At 47.8% G+C, this 23,969-nt stretch overlaps 5 protein-coding genes and 1 non-coding gene across 6 annotated transcripts; 4 read left to right on the forward strand and 2 right to left on the reverse strand.

Annotated features, from left to right (window-relative positions):
- Nucleotides 1–567: 567 nt before the first annotated feature.
- On the forward strand, nucleotides 568–944 carry HD556DRAFT_1314565 (uncharacterized protein; the record flags this gene model as incomplete). The annotated part of the gene is made up of 2 exons (XM_041300951.1): nucleotides 568–673; nucleotides 730–944. The coding sequence occupies 2 exons, from the start codon at nucleotides 568–570 to the stop codon at nucleotides 942–944; spliced, it is 321 nt and encodes a 106-aa protein (XP_041152560.1).
- Nucleotides 945–8,302: 7,358 nt separating this feature from the next.
- On the forward strand, nucleotides 8,303–8,921 carry HD556DRAFT_1451102 (uncharacterized protein; the record flags this gene model as incomplete). Its single annotated transcript, XM_041307878.1, has 3 exons — nucleotides 8,303–8,528; nucleotides 8,598–8,720; nucleotides 8,782–8,921. The coding sequence occupies 3 exons, from the start codon at nucleotides 8,303–8,305 to the stop codon at nucleotides 8,919–8,921; spliced, it is 489 nt and encodes a 162-aa protein (XP_041152561.1).
- A 1,117-nt stretch (nucleotides 8,922–10,038) lies between these two features.
- HD556DRAFT_1280045 (chaperonin Cpn60/TCP-1 family) lies at nucleotides 10,039–12,166 on the forward strand (the record flags this gene model as incomplete). Its single annotated transcript, XM_041299281.1, has 10 exons — nucleotides 10,039–10,142; nucleotides 10,198–10,595; nucleotides 10,657–10,783; nucleotides 10,831–10,906; nucleotides 10,961–11,038; nucleotides 11,094–11,182; nucleotides 11,233–11,490; nucleotides 11,540–11,900; nucleotides 11,951–12,062; nucleotides 12,118–12,166. Exons 1-10 carry the CDS (start codon nucleotides 10,116–10,118, stop codon nucleotides 12,164–12,166), a joined length of 1,575 nt encoding a protein of 524 aa, XP_041152562.1. The 5' UTR covers nucleotides 10,039–10,115.
- A 787-nt stretch (nucleotides 12,167–12,953) lies between these two features.
- Nucleotides 12,954–15,490, reverse strand: HD556DRAFT_1540249 (uncharacterized protein; the record flags this gene model as incomplete). Its single annotated transcript, XM_041309738.1, has 12 exons — nucleotides 14,677–15,490; nucleotides 14,436–14,449; nucleotides 14,187–14,301; nucleotides 14,077–14,161; nucleotides 13,763–13,840; nucleotides 13,666–13,725; nucleotides 13,562–13,584; nucleotides 13,431–13,489; nucleotides 13,395–13,408; nucleotides 13,288–13,341; nucleotides 13,033–13,150; nucleotides 12,954–13,009 (listed from the first exon to the last, which is right to left on the reverse strand). Exons 1-12 carry the CDS (start codon nucleotides 15,468–15,470, stop codon nucleotides 12,954–12,956), a joined length of 1,470 nt encoding a protein of 489 aa, XP_041152563.1. The 5' UTR covers nucleotides 15,471–15,490.
- A 94-nt stretch (nucleotides 15,491–15,584) lies between these two features.
- Nucleotides 15,585–15,666, forward strand: HD556DRAFT_t125. Its single transcript has one exon. It is a non-coding gene; the product is annotated as a tRNA-Asp (tRNA).
- Nucleotides 15,667–19,519: 3,853 nt separating this feature from the next.
- HD556DRAFT_1314568 (uncharacterized protein) lies at nucleotides 19,520–21,080 on the reverse strand (the record flags this gene model as incomplete). The annotated part of the gene is made up of 10 exons (XM_041300952.1): nucleotides 19,520–19,540; nucleotides 19,596–19,710; nucleotides 19,793–19,903; nucleotides 19,955–20,137; nucleotides 20,192–20,244; nucleotides 20,296–20,384; nucleotides 20,434–20,521; nucleotides 20,573–20,738; nucleotides 20,790–20,802; nucleotides 20,852–21,080. 10 exons carry the CDS (start codon nucleotides 21,078–21,080, stop codon nucleotides 19,520–19,522), a joined length of 1,068 nt encoding a protein of 355 aa, XP_041152564.1.
- Between the last annotated feature and the right edge of the window lie 2,889 nt (nucleotides 21,081–23,969).

The raw sequence follows: 23,969 nt of genomic DNA on the forward strand, positions 1-23,969 counted from the left end.
ATTCCTCGAACACTGGCTCCCAAAATCCACTATAGTTGCGCTTTGCCTGACACACTTGGTATTTGGCAGCATGCGACTGAAAGAACTTCTCTTCCTCGACGGTAGCCCACTTTGGCGGTGCCATCTATTATTCATGGTGAGTGACATAATAAACATAAGGATGTCTCGTTAACACGCACTTTTTGTCCGAGATATCGTACTTTGTGCGTCGATGGCAAGCGAAATGAAAAAAGAAAGAAGCTTATTTGACCAGGAAGTGGGACCTAGTGATGTGCGTGGTGCACGGACCATCGAAGCTCGATGATTTATATTCATTGCAAGATTTAGGTGGTCAATTTCCTATCTATGTACTGTTTAGCGTGTCATACTGCTCAGGACAGCTTTGGTATGACAAACTCGGCTTTAAGGATTAAGTTGACACCAAAAATTTCAGAATTTCAAACAGTTAAAGTTCAGCGCTCAGCGCTTAGCCCCCGAGGAACCAATCACTCTTTAGATCGGAGTTGAATTTAAGGTGTTCATTACTCACTTACTAGCGTGCACTCACTCACTAGCGCCCCACTTGTGATGAGTGACTCTACCTCAGCGTATCCCCCCCATGGGCCTCCCAAAGAGCTGACATTCACCATAAATGAGCTTGTGGCGGCACTAAAGCTTATTAGGGATCAGAATGGTGAGTATCTCGAGCTGTTTAGTGCAGGTTTGATATGATGTCAAATCTTTCAACAGAAATTTTTGAACGTGCCCATGACGGCATCACTGCAGAGTTTCCCTCACCGCAATTGATGCCAGGAGCCTGCCCGGCATGTGCCTTGCGGACGCATCGACGTAACTGTTATGCTTGCCATGCTGAGATTATAGACTCGGAGGCACCTTCGAATTCAGCCAATGTCCCGCTTGATCCCCCTCAAGGCAGCGGTGAAGTGTTCCTTGTACAATGCTGAATATCATTACTTACAAGGTTGCCGTTGTTACTACAGACGCAGTTCCTGCAACCTGCCATCAAGCCTGAATGTAGATAATCTGTACTTTCTTGCTGTCCGTTCTTGACCCCATGATATCAGTTCTGCCCTATCTCCTTTACTATGTCATTGTATATAAATTATAAAATGATATTTGCATCATCAATTTTTTCCTCCTCGCGCCTGTCAACACCATCACCAAATATAGCAGACCAGGAGGCAGAGTGCGTGCGTTATGTCCACCACCGTATAACTCGTCTAGGCAACTCTAGGCAACACCGCGATCGATCGTCGTGATGCTTTCGTTCAACGTTACGGGATTCATGGTGATGATTCCACGTTCATGCGACGACGGCAAGCCTTTGCACGGTGCATGGATGCCATCATCCCCAAGGATGATGAGGAGATGTCAGCTCGTCTTCGCGAGCGCTGGAGGTTTGATCAAGATTATGATAACTGCAGAAAGTTATTCAAAAAGATGTGATCTTGCCCACATTCATTTGTCCCGAAGTGCTGGTGCAGCGAGTGTCCCATTTAGGTCCAACTGTTACAGTGAGTGACCTCACGTGAAGCTTCAACGTTAACTTTTATCGTGTTTCAACATTCATTCATTTGCATCAACAGACTGTCAGTGACACTTCTTCATGCCAGCCAAGTACAAGACCGAAGCACAACGCCGCGAGGCTCGGTTGGTATCCAAGCGAAGGTGTTATGAAAGGTCTGTGTCAGTTGTATCATTCTGCACATCTAATTCTCAAAATACTTGTTTGTCCTAGTGTTAAGACCATGCACAAAGGGTAGGACTGATTCCAAAAGGCTTGGCTTCAGCTCATGCGCTGCGCCCCTTACCCGAGTATGTGCCCTTAACTTCAGAATGAAGTCCGGAGAAAGTCCAGTGAAGTCCGAAGGACTTCCGGAGAAGCGTGGGAAACTTCGGAAGGACTTTCCGGACGAGTGCGAGAAACTTCCGGATGAGTGCGGGAAAGTTCCGGAGGAACTTCCGGAAATTACGATGGAGTTTCGTCCTGACGGGGATATGTGTAATGGCTACTCAGGACTTGTCCTGAGTAGAAGGAAACAGAGGAAAGGCTGCAAGGACAAAGTCCGAAGCAGAATAAGTCCGGAGGACCGCGGGAAAGTTCCGGAGGAACATCCGGAAACTCGGAGGAATGGAGGATCGGATGAGTGGATGAGTGGAGGAGCGGAGGAGCGGAGCTCCGGCCTAGGGAATTCCTCCCTAGGCCTGAGATGGATGATTACTAAGTCGGAGGAATAGAACTGTTACGAGGACTCAGTGTGAAGACTAGTGCGAGGACTAATATGTGTATGATATTCAGACTGAGGAAATACAGGAGTATCTACTGGGGTTTATATACTAGAGGCAAGTCTGTGCAGATCAGTAAGCAGAGGGGTAAGGCTATGTACGAGCATGTGGAAATGTATTAGAAAATAAGACGGATCATAGGAAATGAACTCGGAGATGAAATGAGGTACGGAAAATGAGGAAGTCTAACTCAAGAAGGAACATACAAAGGGATAAGGCACGGAAGATAGACGCGGGTCGGATCCGGATGTCCGGAGATGAATGCGTGATAGGTCTGGGTCCGGAACGCAAGGAAGATAGACGTGGGTCGGGTCCGGATGTTCGGAAGTCCGGAGACAGGTGATTACCATAAGGGGATGGGCGCTGATTTAAGGTTTGGGTTCGGACATGACAGATAGGTCGGATCCGGAGATCCGGAGATGTGGATATCAGATCTGGCGTCCGGATATCAGATGCAGGAGTACAGGGATCCGGACGGATAGAGGATTGGGTCTGGAGACATGGACAGGAGGTCCGGAGGTCCGGATGAGGCGTGGGAACGTCGTCAGATGTTGGTCCGGAATGCGGGATATGACAGTATCCCCCCTTTAAGGCCGAGCCCTCGAGGCTGAAGACTCAGGAAGTCCGGAACGGAGATTGCTGGTATATGGCAGAGGACAATGATGGATGGATTCCGGAGGATTGGTTCCTATGAGCTGAAAATCTCCGGAGGTTTCGGAAATGTTCCTGACACACACATGGTTCATTATGATGCCTAGTACTTCATCTGGAAAACTGGACGTCATAGACGGTGGTGAAGAATGGTGATGTGATGTGAGGACAAATAGGTTTCCGGAGTGGAAGTCTGGAACACTTTGAGGATAATTCCGAAGGTGACTGGAAGTCCGGAAAATGCGTGGGAAAATCGGAGGAAGCTTTCAGAGCGGAGGAGGTTGTATCAGGACAGTGGAAATGCAGCGAGTGCAGGACAAGAGGGCAAGAGTGGATACGATGCAGGCCTCTTTCTGATGTGACGGAGGAGTCCTGTGAGACATATCTTTCTCCATGAAGCAGAGCTTGTACTGAGGTACAGCTAAGGATAAGTGCATCATCGGAAATCCGGAAATTAGCCCCTATGACCGGAAAATGATCGGAGATGTAATCGCATGATGACTGATGAACTTCTGGAGTGCAGGAAGTGAGAAAGGAGTGCTATGAGGCATGATTTCCTTTGTACGGAGGTCTGAGGTTGAATGGATTTCGATCTGCGATGTGTGCTATCACTCGAGCCGGAAGTGCGTCAGAGGAATCTGCTGGATATGACTGTGAGCTTCCGGAAATTAGCCCCTAAGACCGGAAATGTTCCGGAGCTTTGGTTGCACACTGCGAGAGGTCATGGGCGGAGTTTCCAGGTGCACTGAAAGTTAATGCAAATAGCAGGATTTTGCACACGGTGTGAGGCTTTTTGATAAACACGCATGGTGGATGGAAATCCTGATGATGGGGCGGATGGATCCGAATGGTTCGGAGTAGGGCTATGGCGTGGGAACCAACAGGAGTCGGACGGAAGGATGATGATAGCAGAGGAATGGGTCGGAAACACGGAGATCAGAAACACAAAGGGTCAAAAACGCGGAGGGTCGGAAATGCAGAGGAAGGATGGGAGTGCAGAGAGGATGTCTTTCCGGAATATTCGATATCCATTGGTACAGCTGCTAGAGCAAAAGGATAGCTAGTGTATAGGCTCATAAAGGACGGAGCAAGCTGTTTGATGGGCCGGAGATTGCGTGGATTGACAACATCTGCAAAGACGCGATTTTCCGATGGAACTCCGGAAATGCTTTCCAGGAGGTTTCGGAAGGGATGCAACAGACCGGAAATCAATGGTCCGGAGGTCAACACTGGTCAGGTGGAGGTGGATACTGAAATGGGCCGGCTCCTTCTAGCTCGCAAGTCCTGCAACAGGCGACTGCGTTAACTAGGGATATATAGTCGGTTTTATCGGTGGAGGTGACGCAGTGGACTTGGAAGTGGGTTTGTCAGATTAGGGTCGGATGTGGTCGGAAAACATGATAGGAGGTCCGGACGTAAGTGTTTGGCAATGCCAGGGTCTATGGTGAAATATCCGATGGGAGTCAGAACGGATATTGAGTCGGAAAAGCGGAGGAAGAGAACAGATCATCGGAGGAGATGTATGTGATATGACAGAGGTGTTTGCAAGTGGTTCGGAATTCCGGAGTTCCGGATGATAGGGGCTATGGCGTGGAAACCCATAGGAGGTGGATCGGAACATAGAGGAAGTGAGGTGGAAGCGCAGTCAAACACGATGGAACACTAGGCAGTGAAGTCAAATGCATCGGATGACTATCAATGGCCTAGAAAGATCATGGATGAATAGTTCCGGATGTTTTCGAATGATATGCAATGTAATGTGCGCTTTTCCCGCGGTTTTCCGGAGCTGATCCGGCCGGAAATACAACTGAATGGTCCGGATAGGTTATGGGTCGGATAGGAAAGCTGCACATGCATGAATGACTGTGCAAGACAGTGGAAATTGTTCTTTTATGGGACGGAGCAAGTAAATTCCGGATGGAATACAAGCTGAAGAGGGTGAAGTGAATACTCAAGCGGAGTCCCTATCCCCCCTTTTGGAAGATGTTTCCAAACATCAATGGAGGAAAAATGGGCACAGGGTTCCGGCAGGAGCTTCGGATTTTCGGAGGAAACTGGACGTGAGTCACAAGAGTGAACAGAATGGAACGGAAGATACAATGCAACGCAGGACTGTAGTGCTAAAAACTTCGGAGGTATCACCAGTGCTTTTCCGGATCCGAAACAGATTCCAGAGAAGACACTATTGAATGGTGAGGGATTTTAAGACAGGAGCGGAAGCGGGTCCGAAGCAACTCCAAGCTATTGCAAAGTATATCCATTCCAAATGGAGGCGGTCCAGAGACAAGGGGTGCATTGGAGGTAGGAGTAGGAGCTTCCATGAAGAAAGCCACCGGAAATCCGGAGTATTGAGCTCCGGAAATAGGGGTAAAGGTCGGACATTGGTATCCGGAGAAAAAAGGACGGGAGGACGGATGGAAGGATTGCAGAGTGGAAAAGTGAGGACGGAGGATGGACAATTGTATAAAACATGTCCGGGCTATGGCATGGAATACCCATAGGAGTGTTTCGGATCCGGAGCAGGTGTAACTTGTCCTGGAGCAGAGGAGTGAACAGATCTTTTGGAAACATGGAGATTTGACAATGGAATGGACGGATGAGCTATAACGCGAAGGAATGCTTTGGTACTGAAAAGTCCGGACGTCCGAAGATATCCAAAGATATCCGGAGCTTATCCGAAGCTATCCAAAGCTATCCGGAGCCATAACACGAAGGAATACTTTGATACTGAAAAGTCCGGATGTCCGAAGATATCCGAAGCTATCCGGAGCTTATCCGAAGCTATCTGGAGCTATCTTCAACAATTTCCTGGACCCGGAGGAAAATGGGCAGGAACTGGAGTGGACGTGGTATCAGTAACAGTAAAGAACAATCGCAAAGCATGTTTATTCTGATCCGGAAAAGTTCAGAGATGACAAGGAGCAAACCGGAGTTATAGATCGGAGGGGCAGAGACCTTCATCAAGAAAGCCAATAGAGATCCGGAGTTACAAACTTCCGGAAAATAGGGGTAAAACGCGGAGGGGTTCGGAAAGTTGTTGATTCGGACGGGATGTCGGATGTAAGAACTGACAGGCTTCTGGAGAGGAACAGAGGGTTTTCCAGGACCTTCTTCCGGAGAATGAATCGGAGGAGCTCCGGAGTTTTGGTTTGAAGGTCCGGAGGTGGATAATGAGGCCAGGAAATGGTCAGGAATTTGCATAGGATGTAACGGAAGCAAAATTCCTATCCTCCCTTTCGGGAGACATTCCCAATGTCGGAGGAGAATCAACAAAGAACTTCCGGACGATGGAAGGGAAAATAGGGGCTAGAGCGGAGGAAAGAGTGCCATCCGGAAATGGAGGCAGGAACCCGAGCGGGCCATTGTCAGAGGAATCAAAACCCGAACACTTGGCAGGAAAACCATCATGAAAGACGGAGTTCCCCTACAAGGAGGGTAATGGATACCAATACAAGGTGAATGCTAAATGGGTGGCGGATATGAATGGTGGATAGGGGTCCGGACTTTGACCGGAGGAGGTGCCATCCAACATGGAGGCGGACTGGAAATAAACCAGTGGAAGGAACATGGCTAGTCCGAAGATAGGGGTTCCGCAAAAAAGCGGATTTGACGTCGGAGGTCTAAGGCATTTCCTGTAGTACCAATCGGAAAGGAGGTCTGCAAAATACCCTATTGATCAACGGATCATGGTGGGTGAGCAAGTATATTCTAGGTGGTACGAGGAGAATCCAAATGAGTTGAATGTTTGAGACATTCCGGAGTTGACTTTGCCAGTTCAGGAAATAGTTCGGAAACGGAAAACGTCGGAGTTACAGGGAACTGTGGGGTGTCGGAAAGATATGATCGGATCAGGGAATTACAGGACACAAAGTCCTGAGATCTATTTGTTCTGCCACAGAGGTGGCAATCCTGTTTGGTTTCAGGACCGGAGTTTCGTGGTACTGAAGTGGAAATGACAGCAGAGCATGAAGGGTGGAAATTGAGCATTCCGGCGGGTGTTTACAGATGCAGGGAATGGAGAATGAGCTCCGGAAAATCCGGAGTTTTCATCGGAAATGGGATACAGGAAAATGGAGGGTTCGGAGGAGGAATACACAGTTTCCAAGGGACGGTGTCGGATCCGATTTCAGGTATGATCTAAGGATTCAGTATACTCGGTAAGGTGTGAGTCTGAATATACTGTTAAGACCGTGCACAAAGGGTAGGACTGATTCCAAGGGGCTTGGCTTCAGCTCGTGCGCTGCGCCCCTTACCCGAGTATGTGCCCTTAACTTCAGAATGAAGTCCGGAGAAAGTCCAGTGAAGTCCGAAGGACTTCCGGAGGAGCGTGGGAAACTTCGGAAGGACTTTCCGGACGAGTGCGAGAAACTTCCGGATGAGTGCGGGAAAGTTCCGGAGGAACTTCCGGAAATTACGATGGAGTTTCGTCCTGACGGGGATATGTATAATGGCTACTCAGGACTCGTCCTGAGTAGAAGGAAACAGAGGAAAGGCTGCAAGGACAAAGTCCGAAGCAGAATAGGTCCGGAGGACCGCGGGAAAGTTCCGGAGGAACTTCCGGAAACTCGGAGGAACTTCCGGAAACTCGGAGGAATGGAGGATCGGATGAGTGGATGAGTGGAGGATCGGAGGAGCGGAGGAGCGGAGGAGCGGAGGAGCGGAGGAGCGGAGGAGCGGAGGAGCGGAGGAGCGGAGCTCCGGCCTAGGGAATTCCTCCCTAGGCCTGAGATGGATGATTACTAAGTCGGAGGAATAGAACTGTTACGAGGACTTAGTGTGAAGACTAGTGCGAGGACTAATATGTGTATGATATTCAGACTGAGGAAATACAGGAGTATCTACTGGGGTTTATATACTAGAGGCAAGTCTGTGCAGATCAGTAAGCAGAGGGGTAAGGCTATGTACGAGCATGTGGAAATGTATTAGAAAATAAGACGGATCATAGGAAATGAACTCGGAGATGAAATGAGGTACGGAAAATGAGGAAGTCTAACTCAAGAAGGAACATACAAAGGGATAAGGCACGGAAGATAGACGCGGGTCGGATCCGGATGTCCGGAGATGAATGCGTGATAGGTCTGGGTCCGGAACGCAAGGAAGATAGACGTGGGTCGGATCCGGATGTTCGGAAGTCCGGAGACAGGTGATTACCATAAGGGGATGGGCGCTGATTTAAGGTTTGGGTTCGGACATGACAGATAGGTCGGATCCGGAGATCCGGAGATGTGGATATCAGATCTGGCATCCGGATATCAGATGCAGGAGTACAGGGATCCGGACGGATAGAGGATTGGGTCTGGAGACATGGACAGGAGGTCCGGAGGTCCGGATGAGGCGTGGGAACGTCGTCAGATGTTGGTCCGGAATGCGGGATATGACAGCTAAGCCTCATGATGCAGATGACGACCTTCTCGCTGGTGCAGAGAGTATCTCACCTGACGACATTACTGCTGAATCTGCGGTTCTCGAAGAGTTGAAGATTGAAGAAGTCCAAAACATTAACAAAGTTGAAGTGCTGGAGGAAAATGCTTTTGATTTTGTTCAACGAGGAATAATATCACAGGCTATTTTAGATGAGGCTCAACGAGATGGTGAATTGCAATGGCGAGGATGATGCAAACGGATGGGACGAGGCCAAAGAGTCTAGATATGACCTTTAGCTACAGTTGTGCCGGTTATAACTTGCACAACTGACCGCGAGGCCCGAGTAGTTTTACTAGCTGCTGACTCTTTTAACCCGCTTCGAGGACTGGCAGGTCAGCTGGGGATCCTAAAGCGCGCAGGTGAGTCATGTGGTTGAATCCTGGTTGCACAGTGACCTGCTCATACTCACGCCATATTTAGTGTCACAACCCAAGTTCTTGCAACAATCAACATCTGTGTCGCAAGGTTGGCCCGCGTTCGAACATGCGCTAACGAACATAGATGCTGTCAAAGCAACAACAACGGCAAGGAAGGAGAAGCGCATTTTCTGTGTGAGGTGATATGTAATCTTCTGAGGGTGGTCTCGAATGATATATCTGAGGATGGGGGAACACTATAGGACAACGGCCAGCTTTTATATTCTGCGTGACTCTATACTTATGGGTACGATTCTGATCGATTTGGCAGAATTGGTATTGCTATGTAGCGCTGTCGGCGGCAGAACCTACACGCGCACGCAATGCAGGAGTGTGTTTGATTGATGGTATCATGGACCCAATCCCTCACTCATCGCTTCATCATTTGAACCTGCAGTGACCCCGCGGAACAACGCTCATTCTCGTGAACCTCGTCGATACTCGCTATATGCACTTGCCAACTCGCCGTACCTCGTGCAGAGATCATGAGGTATCTTTCGAAAACTGATTCTCATTCTCATTCTTGGTATGCGCTTAGTTAAAGATTCCTAGTTATGCATTATCATTATCTAACATACTTATACAAGGACGGAACGTTTGATCTCGCGGAAAAAAATTGCGTTTACTCCATGTGCGTGCCCATCCGAGCTCCACATGCACTCCAAGCGCTAGTGCACTCGGCAGTTCTATTTGTGTGCGTTCTTCGCTTCTCTACTCCTTTTGCAATTGTGCTCCACTGTTTCCATGTCTTCTGAAGCTCCGTTTATTTGTCTCCTAACTACGCAAATTCATGGAGGTCCAAATTCTTCATACCGGAGAGATGCATTGTCTGCCTCGCATCACCTTCTCTTTCAATCCAGCGCGTTCAAGCTGGACCGTAAATCGAACCCGGTTTCCCCTGCAACCTGCTTATGCGACGACATTCAACGGATGTCAAGGACCAATGCTTGAGAAAGTCGTGCTTGACCTGCGCATAGATTCGTTCGCACACGGTCAGCCATACACCGCACTTCCAGGAGTATGGCGTCGCTGACTCAAAGAAGTTGAACGTTATTTCCAAGAGGAGAAGAGCAAAAGACAACTGCAATTCCAAATGCAATGCATCGGCCGGGTAATTATAGGGAGTCGGGACCATTATGAGAATGATAACTGTGTACCAGAAAATAAGATGTTTGTCACGCAATGAAGTAGCGTCCCGTCAGCTCCATCACACAGATCCATGAGCGCGTGAGCTAGCTTTTGTGGCTAGTGCTACATAGGCGGTTGTGTATTACATAATCGAACGTGATGGAATCCGATTGACTTTAAACTTGTCCCGCAAACTCCAAAACTACAGTCATGTCCATGCACATATTCGGTCACGAGGTAAGTATGGCAGATTGATGACTTATTGTGCTCGACGTCACTAGGTTTCATCCAGGCAACCGAGGAAAAAGCCGAAAATGCTCGTCTATCCTCCTTCGTCGGCGCCCTCGCCCTCGGCGATCTCGTAAAATCAACGCTCGGGCCAAAGGGCATGAACAAGATTCTGCAGTCGGGATCCTCGGGAGACATCAACGTGACCAACGACGGTGCGACGATTCTCAAGTCCATCCAGCTCGATAACGCAGCAGCCAAGATCCTCGTTAACATCTCAAAAGTCCAAGACGACGAAGTGGGAGACGGGACTACGAGCGTGTGCGTGTTGGCGGCGGAGCTGCTGAGGGAAGCGGAGAGGTTGATTTCTGTAAAGATACATCCTCAGACGATCGTAGAGGGATATCGGCTTGCGAGCGTCGCTGCGCTTGCTGCACTTGAGAAAGCAGCTGTTGATCACGCGTGAGTTTTCGCGTTTTTTCGCGTCGCTTTGAAGTTTCTTATGGACTGTGCGTTTGAATAGTTCTGATGCTGCTCGGTTTCGTCAGGATCTTTTTAATATTGCTCGTACGACCCTGTCATCAAAGGTCTTGTCACAAGACAAAGATTACTTTGCCAACCTGGCAGTGGATGCTGTGCTTCGATTGAAGGTACGTTTTAATTGCTGTGTTTGACGCTCGTATTGACTATCTTTGAGGGTTCAACGGATTTGGAGCACATCCAGATCATCAAGAAGGTCGGAGGCAAACTCACAGACTCATACCTTGACGAAGGTAGGCTGACAGATACAACAAATCTTGCTTATCTCACGAGCGTAATCCCCAAAGGTTTCATTCTCGACAAAAGCATTGCTGTGAACTCGCCCAAACGGATGGAGAATGCGAAAATTTTAATCGCAAACACTTGTATGTGCGCGACCATCTCGTATTGATTTGGGACTGAGGCACGGTTTATCAAAAGCAATGGACACTGATAAGATCAAGATCTTTGGAGCCAGAGTAAAAGTGGACTCGACAGGAAAACTTGCTGAGCTCGAGCGGGCTGAACGGGTACTTGCCTGTTTGCGTTGCAATTTTTTTTTTCTAATAACGCATTGCAGGAAAAAATGAAAGCCAAAGTAGACGCGATCGCCGCACATGGCATTAATTGCTTTGTTAACCGACAGCTCATCTACAATTACCCCGAGTCTCTGTTGGCAGAGAAAGGTATTGTGGTGATTGAACACGCCGACTTTGAGGGTGTTGAGAGACTGTCACTCGTTACCGGTGGTGAAATTGCGAGCACGTTCGACAGACCAGATCTAGTCCAACTTGGCAAATGCGACTTGATCGAGGAAATTATCATTGGCGAGGACAAGGTCGGCGCGATCGTTCACTCACTGATCCTGTGCTGATCAGAAGTCACAGCTCATAAAATTCTCTGGTGTGGCGGCGGGCGAAGCCTGCACTGTTGTGCTACGTGGTTCAACCAGTCAGATGGTCGACGAGGCCGAGCGTTCATTGCATGATGCGCTTTCTGTCTTATCGCAGACGGTCAAAGAGACACGGATTGTCTTGGGTGGTGGATGTTCTGAAATGTTGATGAGCTGTGCTGCAGAGGAGGCTGCGCGGAAGGTTAAGGGGAAGAAGGCGATAGCTGCCGAAGCGTTTAGCCGTGCGCTGAGACAAATACCTACTATCCTTGCAGACAACGCTGGATACGACTCTAGCGACCTCGTTGCAAGGCTAAGAGCAGCGCATTATGAGGGGCAGTCAGATGCCGGACTTGGTATGATTGTATTCTTTGTCGGACTGATTCCGAACTTATAAGATGTTCAGATATGAATCAGGGCACGATTGGCTCGATGAGACAACTCGGTGTTACGGAAAGCTATAAACTGAAGCGGCAGGTTGTCCTCAGTGCAAGTGAAGCAGCGGAGATGATAATACGGTAAGCAGCGGGCCTTGCAAATAACGAGTTCTCCTTTGATCTTGGATATCAACAGGGTGGATGACATTCTACGTGCTACGCCTCGGAGGCGTGAAGCGGTATAACTAGAGTAGTAGTATTCATACAGAAGGTTGACTTTCAAACGTGAGAATACGGACACCATCACCGGCCGATATTGTCTCTATTTGGTATCTAATTTGATGTATGCGGCTGCCACCCCTGTATTAAGTTTCAAATTTGCAAACGGTCGGGAGGGCTCTGAGTGCCTGTAAGTGCGCCACCAATCATCGACATCGTTCATCGATCGTGACAGTTTGACAAGCTGTCATCCCCTATTCTGCCTTTGACCATGGACACGAAATGTCAATCATACGTGAGATCAGGAAATGTCATTTTATCGCCTTGTCAGGAACTCAACACAAAACTAGTCCTCAGCGAACAGGCCCCCTATTTACTTTGAAGAGTTCGGGACCCCTTCCAATGAAACAGACGTCCTCACACACGGCGTCTGCACCAAGTTTCTAAACAGATCCAGTGCGATCAATCAGTCCAACATTGTTGTAATGTTCCAAGGGTTATGTGAAGACGGCCTTTACGACAGAGATCAGGCTCAATGGACGGATCGCAGCCACTATTCAGATATTCTACTATTCCTGAACTGCCTGACAGAACGATCATATACTGCTCTTTCAGCCTCCGACACAAAGCTTCCAAAGCGACGAATTTGGGTCATGCATCCGACTGAATCACCATTGAAAATTGCCGAGCAACAGGTATTTCTTCTCGTGAATCATGACTCTCAGGGCGTATCGACCATGGATGAGGTGTACGCATTCGCAGAGCTTATATCTGATCATGGCCCACATGATCAAAGTGGATCTCCTATTCCGTTCACTCCCAGCACTTCCAAGTCTCTCTCCACATATAATCGCCCTTTTCTGTTCGGTCTATCGATCCAGAAATCAAACACTATGCACCTCATCAAACATGATCAACGCGGCATTACCGCAACCCCATTTCACACCCATCGCTATCCATGTGCAGTCCTTGGCTGCATCACCACTTTGGCTACGTGTGATAGCTATGATCTAGGCTGTTATCACACAGATGAGTCTGCTTCGATTAAACACGACACTGTATCCTCCAGATACATCAAAACCACTTATCACCAAAAAGCTACCCATTCACGACAGAGTGCAGATCATCACACACGCGTCAGACTAACAAGACCACCCGTCTTCGGCTCCTTCGACGGATCCTTGTTTCCTTGTAATTGCCCCTTTGGATGGAAATTTATCGTAGATTGCGGTGCCGCCCCTCGGGACCACGCACAGTTTCTGGATGAACTGAAAAACCTCAAAGGCGTACCAAAAATAGGGGCATATCGATCTATGGCGCTCGACTGCATGATCACCCACGACAAGAGACTTTTCGGTCCACAGCATCAGATAGTGGAGAGCGTCATCCAAACCGTAGAGCATCTCGTCAGCATCACCTACTTTTCATCCCGCGAGGAGTTTTTCTTGGCGATAATATCATGCATAGACAGTGAGTGACGTTACGACGCGTTGCGACGCGACGTTGAATGTGCACGATAGCCCACCGTACCGCCTATTTCTCGCACAGGCTGCTTCATAATGACATCAATCCGCGTTCCATATGTCTACACGTGAATGATCCAAGTGATGAGAGCGTCATACCGTTTTGGAATTCGGACGGAACGCCTCCCATACGCCAAGCGATGCTCTGCGGCTGGAGATTCGCGAAACATATGGACCCTGACCACAAGAAGACAAGTTTCTATAGATTCTCGGTGAGACCCTCTGAGGACCTATGTTATTTCAGCCACTAGAGGTTTTGTAGGAATACTTAGCAACAGAAATATTGTGGCACAAGAGTTGTTCGCCACGACGAAGACACGATCTGGAATCGTTCCTCTGGGTCATGCTTTCCATTTGCATCAATTTTATCGGGCCTTGTAGCCAAAAACGCACGGTACTACCTAGCTGCGTACCAAACTGGCTGCAGCCAGATTGCCTGCCTTCCCATCGGCTAGACATATCTCAGGAGAGATTCCAGGTGGAGGACTGGACTTCCACCTGCAGTGCGTGCTTTTCAGATTACTTCAACCATCCGCCTATTGTGAAAGGTCTTGCAAATCTCGCCTCAAAGCTGTCGCCTCCGGGCTCCCTGAAAATTAAACCCAATGGTAGCAAGTCTGCCACTTTCCCGGAAAATCCTGTCACGCACGATGACATGATCTTAGTGCTGAAAGATATCGTAGCAGAGCTCCCAGTAGAACAACCACCATCGGAAGATGATGTCCGAAAAGCAAGGGAAAGATATAGAAGTACACAGAGTTCAGTATCTTACCGGCCTCCAAATATCTACAACTGATCGCTATCGCCGATCATATAGATGAGATGATCAACGCACATTCCTCCGTAATATTAGTACAAGCTTAATCATCATCTGGAAGGTGTCCGATCTTCTCGACGTCCAAAAGGATTGAATTCAACATCTCATGACAAATAGTGGCCTTGAGAAAGAGATCACATTGGCTTAGAATCGTCATTAAGTACATCGAACAGCCGAGATAAAGAAGAGGGCATACTCATTATATCCCGGGGGTTCAGTTCGTCTTTCATCTTCCCACATGTTCGCCAATCGTCTATCAATCCATATTGCACTAGGAACGGGCGATAGCCATGGGATTTCCGGGATGTCCGCTTCACTACGAAGCATTGAATAGCGCGGACCGAGGGGAGGGGGAAAGACTGGGCTATTCGGATTGAATCGCCAAGGAGACATGAACCGAACGATTTGTGACCGTCGATTGCCAATGAGGCGGGAGAATTTCTGGACAGCCCAGGCGGTATCAAGAGGCCCGCGTATATTCACAGAGGCAGTAGCAAAATCGGAAAGGAGGGAATGAGCCTTTGCAAGCTCAGCTTTGGTATTCACGACCAGTTCAGATAACGGGTGGTCCAAAGACAGCAAATCTGGATGACGGTCACCGACTGTGACGAATACATCTCGCACCGGCACGTTCGTCTTGCTGTGTGACTGATGCCAGCAGCAACTCGCCCATTGCGAGATGAGGCACACAGAAAAGATGAGGATGGGGACGATCATGAGGAGTTTCTCCCAATATGAGTCAATTGAGTACATGACAACTGAACAGCTGAGCAGCCATGCGATGTACTCCACAATTGAAGTCTCGATGGCTTTCTCAAGTGCTAGCGCTACATGTCTGGGAAGAACACTTGAAGCTGCCAGGAAAGGCTGCACAGTGGTACGGCTGGTGAACAGAAGTATGAGCACGGTTGTTATAACTGGCTGCCAGCCTACTGGGGCCAGAAGATAGCAAAGCCCTGTCACAAATGCGGCATCTAGAGGGTCATCCATGTTCTGAACGACTGGCAGTGACGAGTTGTTTGTCCTTGCTAGAAGTTGAAGGTACTGGTAAACAGGCACAAATACGTTGAGCTATTTATGTACACTAGCGTTTGCAAGTTTTCGTCTCTGATAGTATATCGGTCAGTACACCCGCCTGTCAGGAAGCAGCCCGCGGGAGAGCGGAGTTCGATTCTCCGTCAGAGAGACATTTTTTGTATGTAGTACTTCAATGACTCGGAAGTGATAAAGGTATGTTTACAGATGCAACTTGTTTCTACATACTTAACATAAATGAATACTAGGTTTATGATTGATGGTTTAGTGGCAGTCTCAGGAACGACGTACCTCGCTAGTGCGATGATCATTCGCGTAGGTTGTCGAACAGACGGATGTGGTCCCGATACGCATCAGCTTTTGCCGTCGCTCTTGTAAGGATCCTATATCTTAAGAAGAAAGGGAGAAAGGTTTCGGAAACGCACGGGCGCTCGCGTGGTTTTCGCGTAGGGCCATGTGGTTTTCGCCTAGATACGCTTAGATGCGCTTAAGGCCACATGGTTTTCGCTTACCTCGCTTAAACCTCTTTTTGGAAACTCGCGTGGCTTTGTCACGTGTTTTCGAGCGCCGACTCAATCGCCGCTAAGCAGCGCACTACATATTTTCCCTATTGTAATTGTTTATGGTACATACATACAGTAATAAAATTGAAAATGGAACAACATATGATATAATTTGCAGACAGGGGGACAAGGAAATGAATGACAAAAGGTTGTGAAAAAATAAATAAAAAGGAAACAAACAATCACTGCAGGCATTTCCTCATGTTCCTCCACCAAACATCCAAAAAACATTGAATTAGAAGATAGAAATTTCCTTGCATTTTGTGTATCAAAACATTGAAAAAAAATAATGAATGTATTAAAGATTTTCTGTATGCAAGACATAATATAAAAATGTGTCATTTTCCCTCGGGAAACAGTCAATATTTTTCACTCATCATTCTTCAAATAACAATTTACAATCATGTTAAATTTTTTGCCTCTGTTTTTCCAATGTTCTGTGCATCAAAAATCTCAATTACTTCATCCTGTTCACCATATGTTTGATCCAAGAACATTGAAAAATCATATAACAAATAATAAAATATATTTTGACAATGTTTTGTTCAGGAAAAGCAAAGAAACTTTCAAACATTCATTTGTATATTTGGTAAGAGGAAATTTATGAAACATGCCTCATGTTTTGTAAGAATAAATAAATGATGTTTGCAGTATATTCCTGCTGCACAACACTTGAAAAACATTTATTATGTTCAGAGAAAAAAAAAGAAACATGATTGCAGGATACTCTGCCTCAGAACATGCACAAATTATATATTTTTTTCTGCACACAATACATGGAAAATTATCCTTGAAGGAACATGATCAATTTTTGCATCATGTCCCGCACACAGAAAATCATTGAAACATGAAATTTTTTTTTTCAATGTTTTGACAAGTCCCACACAGAAAATCATTGAAACATGAATTATGTTTTTTCAATATTTTGACAGGTCCCACACAGAAAATCATTGAAACATGAATTATTATTTTTTTCAATGTTTTGACAGGTCCCACACAGAAAATCATTGAAACATGAATTATTATTTTTTTCAATGTTTCGACAGACAAAATGAAGGTACAAGATGTCAAGGAGCAAAAGCAGCTAGTTGTGCATAAGAAAGGCCAACTTAAAGGATTCATCAATTTTCTGTGTCCCATGGGCCATGACATGCAAGATCCAACAAACAGTGGGCATTTGTACAACTACTAGTAAAAAAACTCAACTTTTGACCTCTACATGTGCAGGGTAGCTACTTCTCTACATATTTGCACCACTATGTGGTATTCATTCAGATCACAAATGTTAAAAGTGCATTGTTCAATTATTAAAGAAAGTCACCATGAAAAGCCTGAACGGACGGCACCGCAAGCAGACAGCGGTTCATAATTCAGCTTTCATGTCAACATTTGACGAGCCTGATGTAGTACATGAAGTCTCCCACTCATTCGAGACCCATGGATGGGCGGAGGTGGACAGGAGAAAAAGGCAGGCTTCTTGCACTTACATGAAGGTGTGCGGGGATGGGAGAGAAAGTGCGGCGCCTTCAGACTTCAGGTGCGTGCACCATTATACTGGAGATGTATCCATCTTCCAAAGACAGGTCAATCGGCAGAATCAACACTGTCAGGATCAGAGCCAAGCCCACCGCTGCTGGCAACGGACGAACGCGGAAAAAAAGAACGAAACGCGAAGGAACAACGCAGGAAAACCAACAAACGCGAAAAAAAACGCGGACAAACGAGTGAACGTAAGGACAAACGCGACAAAAAGACGCGGACAAACGAGTGAACGTAAGGATAAACGAGGGAACGCAAGGACAAACGAACGAACGCGAAAAAAAACGCGGACAAACGAGTCAACGCAAGGACAAACGAGGGAACGCACGGGCAAACGCGAAAAAAAATGCGGACAAACGAGGGAACGCGGGAACAAACGAGGGAACGGGTTGCTGATCACGATCCACATTATTGGAATAGTTGGGGCAGTAGGGCCAGGCAGCCTCTTGAGGTGGGAGGTAGATAGGGTCCCTGGTTTTCAAACGAGTCAACGCAAGGACAAACGAGGGAACGCACCGTCAAACGAGTGAACGCGGGGACAAACGAGTCGACGCGAGGACGAACGAACGAACGCGAGGATAAACGCGGACAAGATAACTCAGAGGACGTTACCAACATAGTGTTTGATAGCCAAATGCGAAAAAAAAATGGGGACAAACGAAGGACCGCAAGGACAAACGAACAAACGCGAAAAATAAACGCGGACAAACGAGTCAACGCAAGGACAAACGAACGAACACGATGATAAACGCGAAAAAAAATACGGACAAACGAGGGAACGCAAGGACAAACGAGTGAGCGCAAGGACAAACGAACAACTGCGAGGACAAACGAACGAACGCGAGGATAAACGCGAAAAAAACGCGGACAAACGAGTCAACGCAAGAACAAACGAACAAACGCGAGAAAAAAACGCAGACAAAGGAGGGAACGCAAGGATAAACGAACGAACGCGAAAAAAAACGCGGACAAACCAGGGAACGCAAGCACAAACGAACAAATGCGAGGACAAACGAACGAACGCGAGAAAAAAACGCGGGCAAACGAGGGAACGCACGAGCAAACGAGTGAACGCGAGAAAAAAACGCGGACAGAGGAGTCAACGCAAGGGCAAACGCGAAAAAAAAAATTGCGGGTAAACGAACGAACGCGAGAAAAAAACGCGGACAAACGAGGGAACGCAGGAGCAAACGAGTCAACGCGAGGACAAACGAACAAACGCAAGGACAAACGCGGAAAATAATAACCAGGAGGCGCCCCGCCTCCTCGGCGCAGCCGAGGAGGTGGGGCGCAAAAACGCGGACAAACAAGCGAACCAACGCAAGAACAAACGAGTCAACGCAAGGACGAACGAACCAATGCAAGAACAAACGAACAAACGCGAGGACAAACGGGTCAACGCAAGGACAAACGAGTCAACGCGAGAACAAACGAACGAACGCGAGGACAAACAGGTCAACGCAAGGGCCAACGAGTCAACGCAAGGACGAACGAACAAACGCAAGGACAAACGAGTCAACGCAAGGACGAATGAACAAACGCAAGGACAAACGAGTCAACGCGAGGACAAACGAGTCAACGCAAGGACAAACGAGAGAACGCAAGAACAAACGAGTCAACGCGAGGGCAAACGAGAGAACGCACGAGCAAACGAGTCAACGCGAGAACAAACGAACGAACGCGAGGGCAAACGAGGAAGCGCAAGGGCAAACGAGTAAAAATAAGTTTCGGCTTCCTGACGATATGGTTTATAGGAGACCGGACCTGCGATGGGAGTTTGATTGACATCCAATAGAAAAATGATGCAAGGTAGCTCATACCAATAGTTCACTGTTGGTACGTCGACTGGTTTCTCACAGGCGAAGGAATACAGTTAAAAAAATCACCATCCAGATAGGACGATTAATACGAACGTGTAAAGGGCTGTAGAGGACAATGGTTAGAGGTTGAATGACGGCAGGACCCGAGTTGAACGTACATTGTAATACACGCTCTGTCCACCAACATGGAAAAGAACAGTTGAGAAATTGCTGTATGCTAGTTGGAGAGCATAGTCGATTCCCCACAGGGCGGCCCTGAAGCTGTCGCTTAACCTGGGAAAACCTCCGCAAGATGCTGTATTGGTTTCTGACACGATGAAGGGCTTTCCAACGGATTGCGCATAAGCGGGAGCACCAGGGAACAATGGTCTTTCCGGCTTGGTGTGTCAGGAAGGTCGGCAACATCTCTGGGCCAGTGCGTGGAGTTCCTATGCCGAACTGGGCATCACAATTATCGGTGGGATACCTTCACGATTATGAGCCAGAAGACGATGATGATGAATAATTTGTGATTCACCTTTCAACACCCAGCGCAGCAAGGTTTTGGTTGAAGTCTGTGGCGAACCCGGTTTCCCAGATATCCGTTGGGCTCCACATGCCAGCCAGATTGGGGCCAATGAGCAGATCTTTGTTGGGGATATTAGAGTCTGCGTTCATTGCGTCGATGAGAAGACCGAATTCATCCTTGTAATCCTGAGGGCTATGAGACTGCAAAAAGGTTAACAATCAATACGGAGTCAGGCCAAAAAAATACCTTACATCCGGCCGATGACCGTGCCTTGAGTAAAGATCAGGTTCATTGCCGCCCTAAAGCAAAAGCAATCAGAGACTGTCGTATTATACGTTAGATTCCCTGACCTGTAGACCAATCAGATAATTTCCGAGCATCGCCTCTCCGACTTCAGCGATCTGCAAGCGCCAATGCTGAGTGTCATTGAACGGCACACCTGCGCAAGAAGGTCAGTGACAACAAGAGTATTATCATGTATCGCATACCCATGTACCAATAGACATTAGTGAGTGCAGATATCTCGGCCATCATTTTGATGATCTCAGTTGCGAAGACAAGGGGCAGCGTTGCCGTCTTGGGGGTGTTCAGTCTCAGGATAATCGAGTAAAGAAAAAAAGCACTTACAGGGTTGGCTATGCCTGCGTAGTCCTTCTCGAGAGCTGCACCGTCCGGGGTACTGGCCACTAGGGTAGCGGTCTCTTGAGTATTACCACCGACACGAACCCTAACGCTGCCCCCGCGTTGTCGCAGGTTGGCCATAAGGTTGAGAAACGGGACTTGGAGGAAAGAACTGGCAATCGAGGTAAATGCTATAGTACTTCTTGGCAACTGAATTAGTTACCTGTTCAGCCCGACTACAAGATATGTTCAGTGGATGCACATGCGAGTGAACAAAATACTTACGGACTTGTGTCGTAACACCAAACTCTATACTGAAGCCAAAGAATGAGCCTTGCTGTTGAATTGAAACTCCCGAGACATCTCCGCTCTGCAGGTCGGAGGTCCATGTTGAACTGGGTGGGTGGGGGAGGACTAGGTGGGGGCGGTGGTTATAATATCGTTCGGTCATATGAAGCTGAGCCCGTATATGAGGCAGAGGCAGCCGTCGTAGTCCCAAACGGTGATTGGACATGCGGACCACAGGCAGTGACAGCTGCCTGAGCAAGGCCGAAGGAAAAGAATAACGAATGGACGAGGAGAAGATGCATTTCAACGAAATGTCTAAAGTAATAATAAAAATTGCATCAGCTACTTGTAGATCATTTAGTAAGTGTGAAGGAGTATCAGTTCCTCTAGATGGCGATTCCACACGACACCGTCGGAAGGGAGTTGGACATACCAGACTTGCTCAGCGCTGAACTCATCCGGTACCAGCCTTTCCATTATTGTTGACCGGTAAATGCTCCAACATTTGTCTTCACCTGGTTCATCGAAATCGTATCGTGCCACAATCCCAGGGTTGGTAAACCCAGTCAGGAACACGACAAAGTGCGACTGTGCTCGGCGGCCATTGACTTCTGTAGCACCAACGAAATCTGGAGCAAGCTGTTTGCCCTCCATTGAGTAGAGATATAATTCATCGACGACCTGCAGTCCAGACGCGGAAAAACGAGTGAACGTGAGGGCGAACGAACGAACGCAAGGGTAAACGAGCGAACGCGGGGACAAACGCGACAAAAAGATGCGGACAAACGAGTGAACGTGAGGACGAACAAACAAACGCGAGGACAAACGCGAAAAAAAAAAGCGAACAAACGAACAAACGAACAAACGCGAGGACGAACAAACGAACCCAAGGGCAAACGATGTGACCTTGTCGCAGGTGGGTTAGGCGCCCAATCGAAGGTGGTCGAGCCTGACTATCGTATTGTGTGTCAGACGTGTTCCGGTGTCATTTCCGCTTCGAACGAAGTCGACAGAGTATTCGTCAGAATTGGTTCAAGGAACAACTTGAAGGAGCATGGTAGGGACACGACATGCACGATTTGATCGACCACTTTCGTTCGCGGAGGTAGGCCTTTGAAGAGGGATCATCAATCATCGAGCATGGTGGACCTGCCGTATCAAATTTAAACCCAGCTGACACAACAAAGGTGCGTTGAAGAACTTCGGCCACCCTCTTGTTAGTGTTTGTGCAACATATTTTAGCGTCCTGCGGGCAATTTAAAAGAATTTATCCGAAAAGATGATACTGAGTGCGTTGTCTCGAGAGAAATCAGATCAGCCACCGAAGGTATTTCAAGATTCGAGGAAAGACCGCCGGCCAAATGAACGAACGCGAGAGAATTCCTTTGCATTCCATACGCACATTCCGAACTCGAGGATCTTTGGTGGGGGAATATGATTTCTACTGCAGGTGTGGAAGTCGGGAACATGGAGATCTCCAGGAAGAGAGTGAAGTGGCCATTCAGTGCCATAAGTGCGAGCGCTGGTCTCATGTTGCTTGCCAGAGGGATGGCCGGGCAAGTAATTTGGCAAAAAAGGAGACATTTTATTGTGATACTCCGGACTGTGCACCGCATGGTGATCGTGTCTTGCTTGCGCAAATTAGACGTCCTGAGCGGTAAGGGTCCCTAATTGTTACTATAAGTCAATGATATACCCTTTACAGTGTTTCCCGCCACATAACTGTTCCTATGACGAAACGTTTGTTGTGGGTTTTCCTGGATATGCAAGTGATAGCAACTCATTAACATTTACTATGTACAGACCAGGAAAGGGAGCATTAGCACGCCATGACAAATATTGGTACCCTGTCAGGATCAAGTCGTGTCGACAGGTTAGGGGAAACACGATGTATACAGTCAAATGGTGGAGGCATTGTTCTTTCAAACCCGACACTCAACCTCCACTTGAGGTTGGCGAGGCAGACTTAGTTGATGCACTCTATGGAGACCATAAACGTCGTCGCATGATTCGGGTGTGTACAACTCTTGAGATTCAATAGCAGACTTTAACATCCAAATCATAGCTTGGCAGATGGACACACGCGCACGAGGTTCCCCAGCACGAAGACGTCATCGCAAACTTTAGACACATTCCCTACAGCGTTTATATCGGCGAAGCATTGGCTCCTCACAGTGAACTCCTCACAAATATTTTTGAGCAACCTGATCCTGCGAAGATGCGCAACGCAGTCCCAGTAATTGGGTACCTTGCCGACCTATCGGAGAAGACAGGTCGCAAGCATACTACTGTGCCATATTGTGGTGATCTGTCTCTCACAGACTGTGCTCAGATTGCAAACTGGGTCTACCATCACATCCCTGGTGCATCAAAACAAATTGTCAATTGGCTAAACTGTGCTACCTATGCGCATGCGTGCACTATTGTAGTTGCAAAACGGAAGAAGAATCAACTCCAGGAGATGGCCGAAGATATTTTGACTGAACGTCGCTCAGCAGCACTTGACATAGACTCCAAGTCAGTTCCTACTCCCGAAGAAGAAGCAAATGCGATACTCCAGGCAGCCTGGCTTGACCTCCAACTCAGCTATGATCTGTCTGCGATGGACGTCGACGTTGATCTAGAGTGCCTTGGTATACTCGAACAACGAATGTTCGAACTCTCGTTGGCCGCAGGTGCTGCAGGGAATGAACAATGGGGAAAAGACGCTGGCACGCACCAAGACCGATGGAACCCATATGAGGGTCTCCCCGAGCACTGGAATCATGGTGACCGAGATCCGTATGCACCAGAATTTGAGGGAGAACTGGATGTACGTCGTTTTCATATTCACAGTGGCAGGTTGCATTAAAACAGTGCCGACCAACAGTGTGGGCCGAACTTTAGTGAAGGAAGTGAGCCCGAAGTCGTTAAGAAAGAGAAACATACCAAAAAGCCCAAACCACGGCCACGGCCACGGCCAAGGAAGGTACATGGAAGCACTTGACGTGCGCGAGGATGAGCATGCTATGCGCAACGCAGTCCCAGTATTTGGGTACGCAAGCACAAACGAACGAACACGAGGGCAAACGAACGAACGGGCTGCTGATCACGATCCACGTTATTGTAATAGTTG

The sequence above is a fragment of the Suillus plorans genome (genome assembly GCF_016647745.1).
Source record: "Suillus plorans strain S12 chromosome Unknown HD556scaffold_120, whole genome shotgun sequence".
Taxonomy (NCBI): Eukaryota; Fungi; Basidiomycota; class Agaricomycetes; order Boletales; family Suillaceae; genus Suillus; species Suillus plorans.